The sequence below is a fragment of the Cyprinus carpio genome, unplaced genomic scaffold, assembly GCF_018340385.1.
Source record: "Cyprinus carpio isolate SPL01 unplaced genomic scaffold, ASM1834038v1 S000006643, whole genome shotgun sequence".
NCBI classification, from domain to species: domain Eukaryota; kingdom Metazoa; phylum Chordata; class Actinopteri; order Cypriniformes; family Cyprinidae; genus Cyprinus; species Cyprinus carpio.
In genome coordinates, this window is record NW_024879270.1 from 663,115 (window position 1) to 679,999 (window position 16,885).

The 16,885-nt window shown below is 41.9% G+C and overlaps 1 protein-coding gene across 1 annotated transcript in view; it reads right to left on the minus strand.

Moving 5' to 3' along the window:
- The window catches only part of si:dkey-11f4.7 (piezo-type mechanosensitive ion channel component 2), a 180,733-nt gene that overhangs the window by 99,600 nt on the left and 64,248 nt on the right, over nucleotides 1–16,885 (minus strand). Inside the window, 4 exon segments of the mRNA XM_042755145.1 lie at nucleotides 5,249–5,395; nucleotides 6,316–6,492; nucleotides 6,598–6,761; nucleotides 10,367–10,467. Coding sequence (XP_042611079.1) covers nucleotides 5,249–5,395; nucleotides 6,316–6,492; nucleotides 6,598–6,761; nucleotides 10,367–10,467 — 589 coding nt within the window.

Here is a 16,885-nt window from a genome sequence, read left to right on the forward strand (position 1 = left end):
CTAGAGCAGATCTCCGGGCATGCTGTGGTTTACATGGATGTCTCCACCACCGGGGAGGCCACGTACAATGGGCATGCAGTCTCAGGGGTTTGGACGGGCCCGCAGCTGCAGTGGCACATCAATTGCCTAGAGTTGTTAATAGTGCACCTTGCCTTGAACCGTCTCAGAGGTTGCGTATGAGGCAAGCACGTGCTGGTCCGAACGGACAACACAGCGACTGTTGCGTACATCAACTGACAAGGTGGTCTGCACTCCCGTGGCATGTCGCAACTTGCCCGCCACCTCCTCCTTTGGAGATGGAAAGTTTTGAGGTCACTTCGTGCTGTTTACATTCCGGGCCTGCTCAACCTTACAGCCGACGAGCTGTCTCGAGTATTGCTCATGGGAGAATGGCGACTCCATCCCCTGATGATCCAGCTGATTTGGAGACAGTTCGGAGCCGCTCAGGTAGACCTGTTTGCTTCTCCAGAGGCCTCTCACTGCCAGTTGTTCTACTCCCTGACCGAGGGGCCTCAAGGCCTATGCAAATATGTGTTTTCCCCAGTGAGCCTTCTCACGCAGACACTGTGCAAAGTCCGGGAGGACGAGGAGCAAGTCTTGCTAGTGGCGCTCCCAGAACTAGAGCTCATCGTGACAGCCCCTAGTGCCCCTCCTTGGCCGATTCCTCTGAGGAACGATCTACTGACTCAGAGACGGGGCACCCTTTCGGCACCCGCGTCCAGACCCTTGGAAACTCCATGTCGGGTCCCTGGACTGGACGCGGAGGTTCGAGGTGACCTACCCCAGGAGGTATGGAACACCATCACTTCAGCAAGAGCACTGTCTATGAGACACACTTACGCCTTGAAGTGGAACCTGCTCATCGAGTGGTGTTCTTCTCGCCGAGAGGACCCCTGAAGATAACCGATTGCGGTTGTGCTTTCCTTTCTGCGGCAAGGGCTGGAGCGAAGGCTGTCTCCCTCCACCCTCAAAGTCCAGGTTGCTGCTATTGCTGCGTAACATGACCCCATGAATGGGAAGTCTTTAGGTAAGCCTGACCTCGTCATCAGGTTCCTTAGAGGGGCCAGGAGGTTAAATCCTTCCTGGCCCCCCTCTATACCCTCTTGGGACCTGACTCTAGTGCTAAAATCACTACAGCAGGGCCCATTCGAGCCTTTGAATTCAGTTGAGCTAAAGTTTCTTTCATTAAAAACTCTGCTCCTGTTGCACTGGCCTCCATCAAGAGGGTAAGGGACCTGCACGCATTTTCGGTCGACGATTCGTGCCTAGAGTTTGGGCCGGCTGACTCCCAGGTAATCCTGAGGCCCTGGCCCGGCAACATGACCAAGGTTCCCACTACACCCTTCAAAGACCAAGTGGTGAACCTGCAAACGCTGCCCCTGGAGGAGGCAGACCCAGCCCTGGCTTTGCTCTGTCCAATCTGAGCACTGAGATGCTACATAGACTGGACACAAAGCTTCAGGACCTCAGACCAGCTCTTTGTCTGTTACGGAGGCCGGCGAAATATTAAATCCCTCTCTAAGCTGGAAATGGCCCACTGGATTGTGGATGCCATAACCCTGGCTTATCAGGCACAGGGTGTGCCCTGCCCGTTCATGTTGCGAGCTCACTCAACTAGAAGTATTGCATCCTCCTGGGCGCTGGCTTGTGGCGCCTCGCTGACAGATATTTGTAGAGCTGCGGGCTCCCCGGAACAGAGACGTCACGTCCCATTGCCACGGTTGCTGTACCACCGCTGAGCCGCCGGGTCTCCAAGTAAGTTTTGTGATTGGTAGTCTGTACAGAACTGATGAGACCCATCTGGCTTTTAGACAAGCAGACAAGGCGAACTCCAAGCACTCAACTAGGAACAGCTTTTTCCATTTTCCACCAAGTAAAGTATTTCACTTCTGACTTTTTCTTTAGCTGAATTCAATCTGTATACATATTGTTTGATAGGTGGATGTTCATTCACTGGGACAATAGAGCTTTTTGACTCTTCTCCCTTACCTCAAGCATCATAGCGTTTGAGCATATTAATGTGGAACTCCCAAGTCTTTCTCTGCCGATCGGGGTAATATAATCAGTGTCACTGAGTTTCCGATCCACAATTTAAGGTACTGAAAACTTTGCCCACAAAGCAGAGCCAGGGAGTGGGAACCAAACCAAAACTTGATCTCCCTTCTCAAATGAACGAACAACTGCATCCTTGTCAAAACATTCCTTCATTTTTATCTGAGCATCTGAGCGAAACGAGCATAATCCAATAGATTACAATTAGACTTCACATCACACAGCCAATTATCTTGTAGGAGTTTAAGTGGTCCCCACACCGTGTGCCCAAAGACCAACTCCGCAGTACTAAACCCCAAAGACTCCTGGACAGTTTCTCGGAGGGCAAATAAAAGCAAAGGCAGCCCATTGTCCCATTCCTTTTCAGACTCAAGCGACATCTGACATCACGCGATAAAGTGACACTCAGCATTTTTTCACGAAAACTCTTAGGGACTACCATCTGATAAAGCGTGTCCTAGCCTGAATTATCTGATGTTGAAGGTGCCCATTTTCAAATTAAAACTCCCTCTTCATAAAAATAAACAATTGGTTTACTCACAATATCCTCTTTTGTGACAGCCGAATCTCTGCAACGCACGAGCGATGGTTCTTGTTTTTGCTCAGTAGCAAATGTTGCACAATCGATAGACAGTAACAAATCAACAAAGTCAGCGTCAGCACCACCGACAGAGGACAACGACGCAGACACATACACCTTGCAATGAAACAGGGTCAGAATCATCTATAACAACAAAGAAACTGTCAGAAAGGTCAACTACATTAGGAAACTTTCGTAACTGGGCTTGAGTAATCACACAGGCAGGGAACACAATTAAATCTTCCGCATCTTCTTTACTTAAAGCAGGAATTGCACTAAGCGGATTCTCAAAGACTTCAGGAAGAGGACGTACTTTTCCACCTGCTAAATCATTCCCAAGTATCACTGTAACTCCCTTCATAGATAACTGAATTCTTACAGCCACTTTTACGAAATCCGTTATCAAGTCGGAACGAATATGCAACTTATGGAAGGGAACCTTCACAATCTCCATCTCAATTACCTGCACTAAAACATCTGAGCCACAGTAAGTTTCCTTCGAAAATGGCAAGACACTTTCTAAAATATAAGGACTAAGCATTTCCTGCATCATGCAACAAGTTAACAGAGACTTGATCCTTCCCTAGACCACTTATTGAAGTTATACCTTGACCAATAAAAGGTTCAAAAACGGAATCATTTTCACTTGTCTAAACTCTTTTTTTTCAGAACGGGACATGCTGCAATCAAATGACCAGACTTGTGACAAAAACATTCACAAGCGTCAGGTTGTCCTGACAATTTCGTTAATTTAGTTGTTTTGGGTTTATCCGAATTCGCAGAATACGTTAATTCCTGCCGAGAAGGTACAACAAACACATTTTTGTGCATTAATACAAATTCATCAGCACACACTGTGGCCTCAACAAGAGTGGAAACCCTTTTCTCATTTAAATACACCACTATTTTATCTGGCAACAAATTCTTGAAATCCTCAGTTAAAATGAGTTCACAAAGCTGCTCAAAATTAATCGTTTTGCTGGATTGGCACCACTTATCAAAGAGAACACCCTTTTTCATGAGCATACTCAACAAATGTTTGATTAGCCTTTTTTTTTGGCAATAAGCTTTGGGGACAAGCTCATAAGCTCTCAACTTACAGACTTAACTTTGTTGCAATTTAGGCTCATCAATAGACAAAGTAGAACAAATTTCTTGAGCTTTACCAGCCAAATGACACTGTAACAAAAGAGACCAAACTTCTTTCAAAATCAAGTTGGATATAATCTGGATAGTGAGTTTTAAATCTACCGGACACAGTCCACTAAGTGAGCGCAGCACTGAACTGCTGGTAACACAACATTCACAACCAAAAAAAATCATATAACATCTCTTGCATCATCACTCTCAGAAGGTTGAACTGCTGGTAACACACCTTGCTGAACCAACAAAGTTTGTATGAGATCTCACACTTCTTTTTTACGAGCTGTTTTTATAACGGGAATGGCATAGCACTCAGCAATCTCATACAGATCAGCTTTACGGCATGAACATAAAACTTCATAAGAAGGTTTCTGTCGAAATGCCTCAATACTAAACTCCTTTATTTTATATTCCTTTTCCCGACACACAAGACAAAACTGCCAATCAAAATAATTAATCACCAGCCAAATGAGAAGGAGTATACATACCGAGCCCCCATTTGTTATGGCCCATTTTATAAGGGTAAAATGCGAACGCACAATGTTAACAGGATTCTATGCCACAACCAACAGATCACCAAAAACAATATCCATACGTTTAAACAATTTTAAAGAAGAATAAAGAGGCATAAAGGAGCAATGACTTTGTGGTGTCCCAAGGCCAAAATAACAAACAAAATCAACTAAGAAAATAAATATATATAAATAACCTAATAATAAAGAAAAAAATGACAAACAAACTTCCCTAACTCCCTAAACAAAAACAAATAGCAAACATAGATCAAAATAAATGGCAGGTCACCCCTACGCTCTGGTAACATTGTTATAATATATGCAATACAAATAAATTAAATAGCAAACAAAATGTGTTCATAAAGCTGCAAACAATAGCTACAAGATGTCTTTGGTGATTTGTTGATGGAGGTGGAATCAGGAGCTCTTCACACCAAAATGAGCTTCCCATATTTTGGTAGCGCCACCCTTTTAAAGTCATCCACTTCATGATCCACCAATCACGTTCCTTGAGGATCTGTCAATCCCTGCACACACTCACGTAATCAAAGCAAGACACACAAGAGCAAAGATGCAGAGGATTGTAACACCCCCCAACACTGCACATTTTTCATGATTCATTTGACACACCAATTTCAGGACTTGGAGTCCCTATAAATGTGCTGATGAGTGGAATAAGCTGTGTTTGATTTAAGGAGACATCCAAAAATGAACAGTGTTTTGGGTACTTCAGAAATGCATGAACGTGGTTGGGAATCACTGTGGTAGAGTGCCTAACAAAACAAAGAAATGTGATCATATCAGCCCAATTTAATCATAATAACATATTAATATAACTGCTTATTAAGTTTTGTATACATTTCAAAATTCAATTACATACAGAGCTTTAAATAGTTTGGGTCCTCAGTACCTAAGTGAGCTAATATCACATTACAGTCCATAAAAATACTTAGCAGAATACCCAGAGACAGGGTAGGATGCAATCCTCACACTTCCTCAGTCCGCCAACCCACATTGCTGGATCTACTGGTGCCAAATACAGAACTGAATTCCTCAACAGCTCTGCTTTGTTATCACCTATCCAACTTTCATTAGATGATGACAGGCCCTTTGGAAAAGTTGCATTATTAAAGAACATGGAGATATCAATTTGGACATTTGAAAGAATAAAATGTTTTAACTGATTATATATTGTTTAACCATTCACCTTTTGTAAATACTGTAACTGTAAATAGTCTTCATCTCTATCTATCTAATGTCAAACAACTAGCCAGAAACACTTAAAATCATGCCACCAACATACTAGAACATGCTAACCACACATGAATACATACTAAGGTTGGATATGGTTCCTTTGCTAGGTTCCCTGAATTCTAATGGGATCTGAGGTAATTTAATGAGGCCTCTGATGTGGACTAATGAGGTCTATGTGAGAACTCTGATGAGATCCAGTCAGATCTGAGAGGTAAGGCCTTGCTATGTGATTTTTTTTAGGAAGGACTTTGTTAAATATACATGACACAGTTGACACTCCTGATCTAATGTATGCCACGGCAAACCCTAATTACGTCTATTTTTTAAACCTTTCACACCTCTGCCAGATATGAGATTTAATCATCATTATTCTTTCATAATTATTAATTTGTTTTTATTCTCGCATTACACTTGCCCAAATCCTTTTCTTCCTAATGTACATTTACTCATCTATTATCTAAAAAACAAAAGCAAATTTTCGTTTTAATGTATATATAAAAATGTGCAATGTGTATATAAAATTATGGCAGCACCCTATTTTACAGTCCTTTTCCCCATGTACATACTATGTATTTATTTTAGTAATTACAATAACTGGGTAATAACTAGGTACTAACCCTGAACCTACCCACAAACCTAACCTTAACTATGTATTTACCTCATATTACCAGTACTTTCTTAAGTTAGTACACTTACAGTTATGTTAGTGCACTGTAAAATAAGGTACAACCAAAATTATGTTTCTAAGGCAGTAGTCACATAAATAATACTTACAGCAGTGCAGTTTGAAGAATACTCAGATGGCTTGATAATTTTGAGCTGGTACATCATTTTACACACAACAATTACACAGGCCCAAACAGAAGACACATTGAAAGCCAAAGGCCGCAGTCTTGAGTACGGCAGAGCAAATGTCCACAGCACCAAAAACAACAAGTTCATTAGCGATACCTGAAATATATGCATATAAGAGTGTGTGAACCTGCAACATTGTATAGGTTTTAGTTGAGGATATTGTTACTGTATGTGTAGGATGTACACTGGTTTATGTCTCACCTCCTGCACGCATACCCAGATGATGCCTGTAGAGACTAGTTTGAAGCTGTGGAGCTCCAGTATTCTCCAGCACAGCTCCTGAACTCTCCATAACCACAGAACAGCTCGCAGGGTCAACTCATGCACCCTGTCCATCACCACCAGCCACTGATTCACTGCGGGAACTGCAATACATGCACATATTCTAATTATCAAGATACTGAATCAAGTAAAATTTTGAGAGCATGCAATGTGGATTTTTTTTTTCTTGTTGAATTTATTTAAAATAAGCTACAGCATCAAAAAGTCAAACTTGTGGGTGTCTACATGATGACTGTGATGTATAAAGATTTATTCAATGAACATTAGCTACGTTTTGTCAGTTATGTGACAGATCACTTTAAATTTGCTCATTCCATACATTACTTTTATTTTTAAAAAAGTTATATTTCGCATGCTTATTCATGTTATTGTTGGCTAGTTGCAATGGCACAGTGGCTGTATTAAAGCACATGATGATGGAGTAAACAGAAAACAGTCTTTAGTAAGCAAAATAACACACAAGAGATCTCTGTCAAAGATGCACAACCACATAAACACAAACAAGATCAGACAAAGGAACTAAGGAAATTCAGGGCTTAAATACACATGGAAAGTAATCAAGGAGAAGAAAAACAGGTGTGGTACTAATAAGAAACTAAGGAGACTAACTAGGGCAAAACAGGTTTGGATTCCAGAAAGCTGGTTTGTTGAAAACTCACAGTTTGTTAACCCCAGCAAAGGGAAACTCTGGGTTTTCGGTTTCCAGTAAAAGACAAAACTAAACCTCTCGGTAAGTTACTAAAGTACTGAAGTAACTTACTATGTGAACCTAATCTGGTTGGGAACAAGTTTTCTTTTGTAAACCCAGAGCTTCTTTCGTTCTCCTCACCATTTTTAAAGCTTAAGCAATATTTAAATACCTCATTCATTCACGCTGCAAAAATTGCTTTTACTGCTGAGATTAATGCCTTATTTCAAATACAAATATCTAAAAATTCTTAAATCTTGATGCATTTTCTATATAAGAAAAAATATATGATATTTAGTCTTGTTTTCTTGGGTAAACAAGTAAAATTGCCAGCGGGATAAGACAAATAACCTAAATGAAAATGGAAACAAGATAATTTTTCTCACCAGACCACTTTCATTTTCATCATGCAGACATGGTAAATGTGACAAAAATGGCATGTCTTTTTATAAGAGATCCTGTAAATGAGGAGGCTGCATTAATTCACGGAGAGTTACATTTACTTCAGGAGAGGATTTAATTTAATTTAATTTATTCATTTTCCATATCCACATGCATATTTATTCGAACGATACCATTTTTAAATAGCGTTCACTTGATAACATCTTATGGCAATCTCTAAGTAGCCTAATAATTAGAATTTTCTTTAGGATTTACAGTGTGGTTGTATGCATTTACACACATATTCTTAACATCGCACCTTCCAAAAATTAATCTGATTACTGTATGGAATGGAAGGATGCCAGATGGAAGGGTAGTGCAAGATATATTCCGTAACCACCACCACAGCTATTAAATAAACACAAATTATTCACAATTTATTTGGCCATCTTTATGTTATACAAATACAAAAGCAACAAATTATTATTTTCCCATTTGGATTTTAATATTGGTATTGTGGCCATCTCCTCTTCATCTGTCAGTGGTGCTGGTGCAGTTTCTCCTCCCATTTTATGAGTCTCTGCCTTCATGCTTTTGGCTTCTGAATATAAGTCAAATATTTTTCATTACCCTTATTAAGAAATGTAGCATGTTGGATTAGAGAACATTTACTTATGTGAAAATGCTTTAGACTATGTGGGGAAAGCTGCTGCACATTGAAATAGATATACACTGAATGATATTTATTGAATGTGAAATATACTGTATGTAAAAGTCATGTAACGTTAGCCTACACCCATTTCACCTTTGAAGCTTTACCTAAATAAATAGCTTTATTTTTTCCCCCGTGGGATACCATGAAAATGAATATTAGTTCAATAAATTACCTTTCTGCCAGTTTTCACCTCTAATAACATTGATTTAGAATTAAAGTTACTTATTCCATAGTATGTGGAAGTCTTTTTGGTGGGAACTGTTGCCATGGTGAATCGTAATTTCTGAGCTCCATTGACCATGGCTTTTCATAGTCGTAGTGCACTCGCTAAACTCAGAGTCAACCTACTCAGAGTGGATTGAACTAACTCTGTTCAGCTGTTCTGAAACCGAAAACTCAGAGTTTCCAATCTAAGGGTAAGTCAACTCAGAGTTCAAGTTTTAACTCAGGGTTTGTTGAACCTCCTTTCTGAAAAACACCCCAGGACAGAATACAGAAACTCCAAAATATTGCATAACCCTTACACTAGTAGATTAGTAGACTAGTAGTTTACCTAAGGTTAACTTAAATTATGTTTCACAAAATATAATTTGTTTGAATGGACTTGTTATACTTTATAGGGCTGCCCCCTAATAGTTGACTAATCGTCAGTCGACCAGAAGAGGCTTGGTCTGTCGGGTATCGGGTCTTATCACCTGTTCTTTGCTGTCTGTGTGTGCGGGTGATGTGTTGTTGTTGTGTTCGTGGCTTTGTTTTGACAGCTCGCCACGTGCCCTCCTTAGTTTATCTTGTTTCACACCAGGATCTTGTTATCTCGTTCCCCTTTATAGCTCCCCGTGTTTCTCTGTCTTTTGTCAGACTGTTGTGATTATTCCCATTGCTCCGGCTGTCATCGTTTGTAAGACTTACCAAGCCTGTCTTGTCTCATTCAGGCTCCAGTGCTCATAGCTGCAAGTGTATTTTCCTGCACTTCTCTGTGCTTTCAGATACCCGTGGGCTCCCTTCGGCATCCGTCATCCCTGGGTCTCTGCGGACTCGTTATTGGGTTGCTTAGCCTCTCGCTCGGATTAGTGAGCTGCCCTGTCGGCTTCATCTCCACTGCCTCTGTTGCGGCTTGTTCCAGCCGCTGCTATCCACGCATCTGTGTGGTAGGGGATTCCACGTCCACACAAGCTGTCCGCGGAGGCGCTCATCACATGTACTGATTATTTTCTGTTCAATAAAGCCTCTGTTGTACCTGCATCCAGTCTATTCCCTGACAGAACAGTCTGACCAGTGATGGATTCAGTGGGATCAGATCCGCTTCATTCTGCTCTCGTGCAACAGCGAGTTTTGCTTTTGTTTTCACTGCAGCCTCGATGTTACGCCACAGAAGAAGCTAAGGTTGCATATGTCCTCATTCTTCTCTCGGGTTAAGCCCACTAATGGGGAATTGCCTTATGGAGATCACGGGCTCCCTGCTGTGCTACTTTTGCAAATTTTCGCCGGGAGATGGCAAAGCTGTTCAACCGATCAGCCCAGGGAGATGAGGCATTGGTTCAGTTGTCTCAGAAGAAATGCTCTGTCACCTACTATGCCATACAGTTTCAGACTCTAGCGGCAGCTTGCAGCTGGAATGAGGGCACGCTATGTGCAATTACTTGAGGGACTGGATTATGCCACCGCTGACGAACTAGCTGCTGTGTATCTTCCTCGAGAGCAGGGTAATTTGATTAATCTTGCGCTCCGTGTGGAGGGCCATCTTAACCGCCACCGTCAATCCACAACTCCGGAGCGCCACCTGGAGTCCTCTTCGTCCGATGCGGTGAGTCCTCAGTCAGCTGATGTTGAGCCCATGCAACTGGGTCGCCTCCGGCTTATGTCATTAGCGGGCAATCCCCTCACCACCATCACTCACGTCACACCTTGTGTAGACCTTTCCCTCTCTTGTAACCACTGTGAGCAGATCGAACTGTTAACCCTCTGGAGTCGATGCCCGCGTATATGCGTGTTGAGGCATTTTCTCCTGATAACCCCGAAAAAGAACTTAAATTACACTTTCAACTTATTTAACCCTCTGAAGTCGATTAACGCGTATACGCGTTTTGGGGTATTTTCTCCTGATAACCCCGAAAAGAACTTAAATACACTTTCAGTTTTGATCGTACAGATAAGAGCAATACATCAATCGAATCTGTAAAAGGGTCTACTTTTTTTGTATACAGACATAATAACAACAAAACTTTGTGCACTTATAAAATAAAGATAACAAACAAGGAGTGCTGTCTGCAGCCTTTGTCTGCGCTGATCTTCAGTTACAAACGCGTCATTAAAATGAACTGTAACTCAGTGAAAACTCAACACAGATACATGAGAGATATATCTATAGAAAGCCTGACATGTCTACTTTTAAACTAAACAATTGCTGCCGAAAACAAATATTCTGTGATAAAGTAATCCATATGAAAACAACGCGATGTCTGTTTTTCACGTCTCCCTTCATTATCTTATAATGCGACCACGCCCACGCGCCGAGCGCGCTATTCAGATTCTAATGTTTCACTGAAGCGCGCGGCTTGAATACGCCCACACAACAGAAGACAACGCAGCGAGATTTTTCTTCAAGTTTTTTTATTTTACTGTTTGCTTCGCGATGAGAGGAATAAGACATAATTCACCCCAAAAAGATGTGATGTGGTTGAGGATTTGAGATTTGGATTTCCTCAGAAAAAAGAATGAAGCACTTTATCCAGCAGAGATCATAAACCATGAGTAAGTCTCTTATTTATTTATATACTTGTACTAGTTTTCACATAACGTGTAAACATTTTACTAGTTAGACTTTTTCCAAAGACTTTTTCCAAACTATAATTCCTGACTAAATGTATAATCAAGTGAAATATTATGAAGTTTCAATAACAATATACACTACTATACCATTCAAAAGCTTGATGTAAATAATATAAATGTACCAATAAATGTAACTGTAACAAATGTAATAAACAATGCTGTTCTTTCAATTTATCCCCCCTAAAAAACCTGAAAAAAATATTCTCAGCTCTTTTCAACATTAATAATAATAATAATAATAATAATAATAATAATAATAAATGTTTTTTTGTAGAAAATAAGATTGTTAAAAAGGATTTCTGAAGGATTGTGTGACTGGAGTAATGATGCAAAAAATTCAGTTTGAAAGTCAGCTTTCATTGTTCCTAATAAACTGTTTAACTGCACTCACAAGTGAATATTAAATTATGTTGTGGATAATTAAATATATTCTAAATAAACTACAAACATAAAATTATATACATTTATTTTGTCCTAACATTCTTTCTTGTAACTCATCCCTCTCAGTGACACAGCTGACTGAATGGCTCATTATGCAGCTCATTATGCAGGCCTTTGTCTTCTCAGGTGTGAATTCATGATAGTTGACGCCTACTCGCATATGACTTTTACCAACAAAAAGTGCATTAGAAAATTTAAATCAATATATTGTTTTCTGTAAGTGAGTAAACAAGATGATTTTCACATCATTTAGAAAAAAAAAATTCTAGGCTACAAGCTCCAGTTCTCAAAAGTCCTGGGAACCAATTTTCTGTATGTTTTATTGCCTTTTTCAAGTGATTTAACATTTTTAGTTTTTCACTAACCACGCATAACATTTTTTTTCTCAAAAACACAATCATGTACATACATGCTGCTCACATATTATTATAGCCCAGTTTGTGCTGATTACAGTGAGATTAGACTTTAGCCATTTATATATTTATAAGAAACTGAAAAAAGCACAAATGTCAGGGCATGACAAAACTTCTCCAGGCCCCAAAAATACCCTTAGACTCCAGAGGGTTAACACACAAGTGATGATAGATAAAATAATCATGTTAGAAACTATGCTGTTCTTTCAATTAATAAAATAAAAATTAATAATAATAATAATAATAAATATTTTTTTTGAGTAGCAAATCAGAATATTAGAATGACCTCTGAAGGATCGTGTGACTGGAGTAATGATGCTAAAAATTCAGCTTTGAAAGTCATCTTTGATTGTTCCTAATAAACTGTTTAACTGCACTCACAAGTGAATCTCAAGTTATTTTGTAGGATAATTAAATATATTCTAAATAAACTACTATTCTTCTTGTAACCCTTCCCTCTCAGTCACACACCTGGCTGAAAGGCTCATTATGCAGCTCATTATGCGGGTCTTTGTCTTCTCAGGTGTGAATCACACAAATATTCATGATAGTTGACGCCTACTCGCATATGCCCTTTTGAAACAAAAAGTGTCTTAGAAAATTTAAACCAATCTATTGTTTTCTGTGAGTGAGTAAACAAAATGATTTTCACATCATTTTGAAGCAAACATTCTAGGCTACAAGCTCCAGGTTTAACAGTCTTGTGAACAACATGTTTTGTATGTGTTTTATGACCTTATTTCAGTGACTTCAAAATTGTAGTTTTTTACTAACCATGCATAAACGTTGTTTTCTCAAAAACACAATCATGTACATACATGCTATTTACATATTATTATAGCCCAGTTTGTACTGATTACAGTGTAATTAGACTTTAGCCATGTATCTATTTATAAGCAACTAAAAAAAGCACAAAAGTGAGGGGATGTCAAAACTTCTCCAGGCCCCCAAAACCCCCTAGACCTCAGAGGGTTAATTATTGATTCCCCTAAGGCCATGTTAATTTTAGGACATCCTTGGTTGCTGAAACGCAACCCACATATTGATTGGGTCGAAAATTATATTTTAACCTGGGGTCACTCTTGTTATGTGTCATGTTTAGGTGCTGCTTTTCCTGCTGTCTCTGTGTCTTGTGTTTCGCAGGCTGATCCTTCTGACTTGACCGGCGTCCTGACGGAGTACTGCAATCTTTGTGCAGTTTTCAGTATGTCCCGGGCCACCTCGCTACCTCCACATCGTCCCTACTAGTGTGCCATATACCTTCTCCCAGGCACTTCTCCACCTAAGGATTGTTTATATTCCCTTTCCAGTCCTAAAAGAGAGGCCATGGACAGGTATATACGTGAGTCACTACAGGCTGGGCTCATTCGCCATTCGGTTTTTCTTTGTTCAGAAGAAAGACGGCTCCCTATGCCCTTGTATTGATTATAGAGGTTTGAATGACATTACAGTAAAGAACAGGTACCCCTACCTCTAATGTCTTCTGCTTTTGAATTGTTGCAGGGAGCTCGGGTTTTCACCATATTAGACCTCCGCAATGCCTACCATCTGGTGTGCATTCGGGAGGGGGATGAGTGGAAGACAACATTCAACACCCCCTTGGGACACTATGAGTATCTGGTTCTTCCATTTGGTCTTAACAATGCTCCCGCTGTTTTCCAGGATCTCATCAATAGCGTTCTGGGTGACATGATTAATCAGCTGTTTCTATCTTTGTGTATTTGCATGATATTCTGATTTTCTCCCCTTCACTCCAATTACACACCCAGGACATTAGATGGGTCCCCCAGTGCCTGTTAGAGAACCAGTTGTTCATCAAGGCAGAGAAGTGCAAATTCCACGCCGAGTTTGTGACGTTCCTTGGCAATATCATCTCTACCGGGGGAATAAAACCAGACCCTGCTAAAATAGAAGCTGTCGCCAAGTGGCCAGTCCCCGACTCTGGGTTTCCTGGGTTTTGCCAACTTCTATCGGCGATACATCAGGAATTTTAGTCAGATCGCTGCACCGCTCAGGGCATTAACCTCCACCAAGGTGTCCTTCAGGTGGAACCAGGATGCTCAGGTAGCCTTTGACACATTAACGTTCTGTTTTGGCTCTGCACCTGTTCTGTTGGTTCCAGATCCTGAGTCCCAGTTCATTGTCGAGGTTGACGCATCTGACGTTGGGTTTGGCGCTCTTGCGCTTGTAGGGCTCCAGAGGGGGAGCTTACGGCTGAAGCCATCCTTCCTGAAGGGGTGGTGGTCAGGGCTCTTTCTTGGGGTATCGAGCGGCGAGTAGAGGAGGCCAGTCGAGGGGTGCAAGTGCCAGGGAGGTGCACGGCAACCAGGTTGCCAGGGAGGTGCACGGCGACCAGGTTGCCAGTGCCGGCTGCGCTGCATCCAGAATTCCTTCAGTGGGGTCATGCGTCCAGGCTGGTCTGCCATCCAGAGATTCAGAAAATGTTGTTTGCCATTTGCCAACGCTTCTGGTGGCCCACATTTGCCACGGATGTCAGACAGTTTGTGTTGACCTGCCCCATATGCGCCAATGTAAGCCAGTAAATCGCCCTCCTGATGGTCTACTTCATCCTCTTACCGTCCCTTCCCATCCATGGTGACACATTGCCCTTGATTTTGTCTCTGGGCTTCCCCCATTGAAGGGTAACACTGTGATTCTCATTGTGGTGGATCGCTTTTCTAAGGCGGTTCATTTCACTCCCCTGTTCAGATCGGGGCCTCTGAGAGTCTGTCTTCCGGTTTCCATCCTCAGGCCAATGGGCAATGCGAGCGGGCTAACCAGGATCTTGAAAGAATGCTCTGCTGTCTGACATCCAACAATCCAAGTTCCTGGTGCCAACAGCTTTCTTGGATAGAATATACTTGTAACTCCCTTCCAGTTGCGGCTTCAGGTATATCTCATTTTGAGTGCTCTGTGGGTTATATACCGCCTCTGTTTCCATCACAGGAACCCGATGCTGCAGTTCCATCCTCCCTGGCTTTTGTTCAGTGCTGCTGCCACACCTGGGAAAAAGTCAGGAGGATTTTGGTCCAAACCTCAGGACGAACCACAGCAGAAGCTAATCGTCACCGGTCCTCTCCTTTAACCTATGTGTGCAGTCAACAGGTATGGCTTTCTACCAAGGATCTGCCTCTCCGGGCGCCTTCTCGTAAGCTGGCATCCAAATTCATTGGGCCATACCGTGTCACCAAGGTGGGTAATCCGGTGTCGATCAGGCTCAAGCTCTTGGTTGGGTTCACCCTGTGTTTCATGTCTCTAGGGTTTAACCTGTGTTTTCTTCTCCCCTTAACCCTGCCGGCGATCACCCTGCCCCCCACCCCCTTGTCTTGTGGATGGCTCCCCTACCTATACGGTTAGGAGATTACTCGACGAGCGGCGCCACAGCAGAAGGTTTCAGTATTTCGTGAACTAGGAGGGTTATGGTCCAGAGGAGAGATGCTGGGTGCTGTGCTGTCCTGGGACATTTTGGACCATACAGTGATTGAGGACTTCTGTCGGTGACCAGGTTGGACTCCTCCGGGGGCGCCTGGTGGCGCTCCTAGGAGGGGGGTACTGTTGGGTCTCAGGTCTATTCACCTGTTCTTTGCTCTCTCTGTGCTCGGGTGTTGTGTTGTTGTTGTGTGCGTGGCTTTGTTTTGACAGCTCACCACGTGCGCATTGTCAGCGTGATTGTTTCCCCACTCTCCTCGTTTCTCTGCTTGTTAGTTTATCTTGTTTCACACCAGGTTCTTGTTATCTCATTAACTTCTCCTTTATAGCTCCCTGTTTTTCTCTGTCTTTTGTCAGACTGTTGTGATTATTCCCATTGCTTTGGCTGTCATTGTTTGTATCGCTTACCAGTCCTGTCTTGTCTTGTTCAGACTCCAGTGCTCGTAGCTGCAAGTGTATTTTTCCTGCACCTCTCTGTGTGTTCAAATACCTGTGGGTTCCCTTCGGCATCCGCCATCCCTGGGTCTCTGCGGACTCATTAGTGGGTTGCTCAGCCTCTCGCTCGGCTACCCTGTCGGCTTCATCTCCACTGCCGCTAATGTGGCTTGTTCCAGCTGCTGCTATCCACCCATCTGTGTGGTAGAGGATTCCACGTCCACATGAGCTGTCTGCAAAGGCGCTCATCACCTGTTCTGATTATTTTCTGTTCAATAAAGCCTCTGTTGTACCCGCATCTGAATCCAGTCTATTCCCTGACATGGTCGACCAAAATTGTATTAGAAAGAAAGAAAGAAAGAAAACCATGGGCGAAGTCACGCAATCCGTGACGGACAGATCGTAAATGGCTAGTCTATGGTAATACACATCGAGCAGGACATCCAAATGCTCACCTGTCATTCCATCCACCACAAATATGGCTTTTCATCTGAAATATGTAAGTATTAGCAACTTTACATGGCCGCTCAATCTAATGTTAACCTAGATAAATGTCCGCTATTGAAGTGTTTGTGTGGAAGCTGAAGAGTAGCTCACTGTGTGAGGCGCCGGTGCAGTCACTTGCTCTAGAAATACTCCGTAATTTTTGGTCATACAGATTAGCATAATATATCTTTCATATTTATGAAGACTCTATGTTAATTTGTTTGCACTCACAATAACAACAAAACACGCATTTGTAAAATAATGAAAACAAACAGGATGCATGTGCTTTCTGCCATCTTTCAGTTGTCCGTTTTCTGTCGGGTTCCAGGAGACTGAACCCGCCTCGCCCCTTTACCATCCCTACATGGATCTGCCAACTGTTCTGAGAGC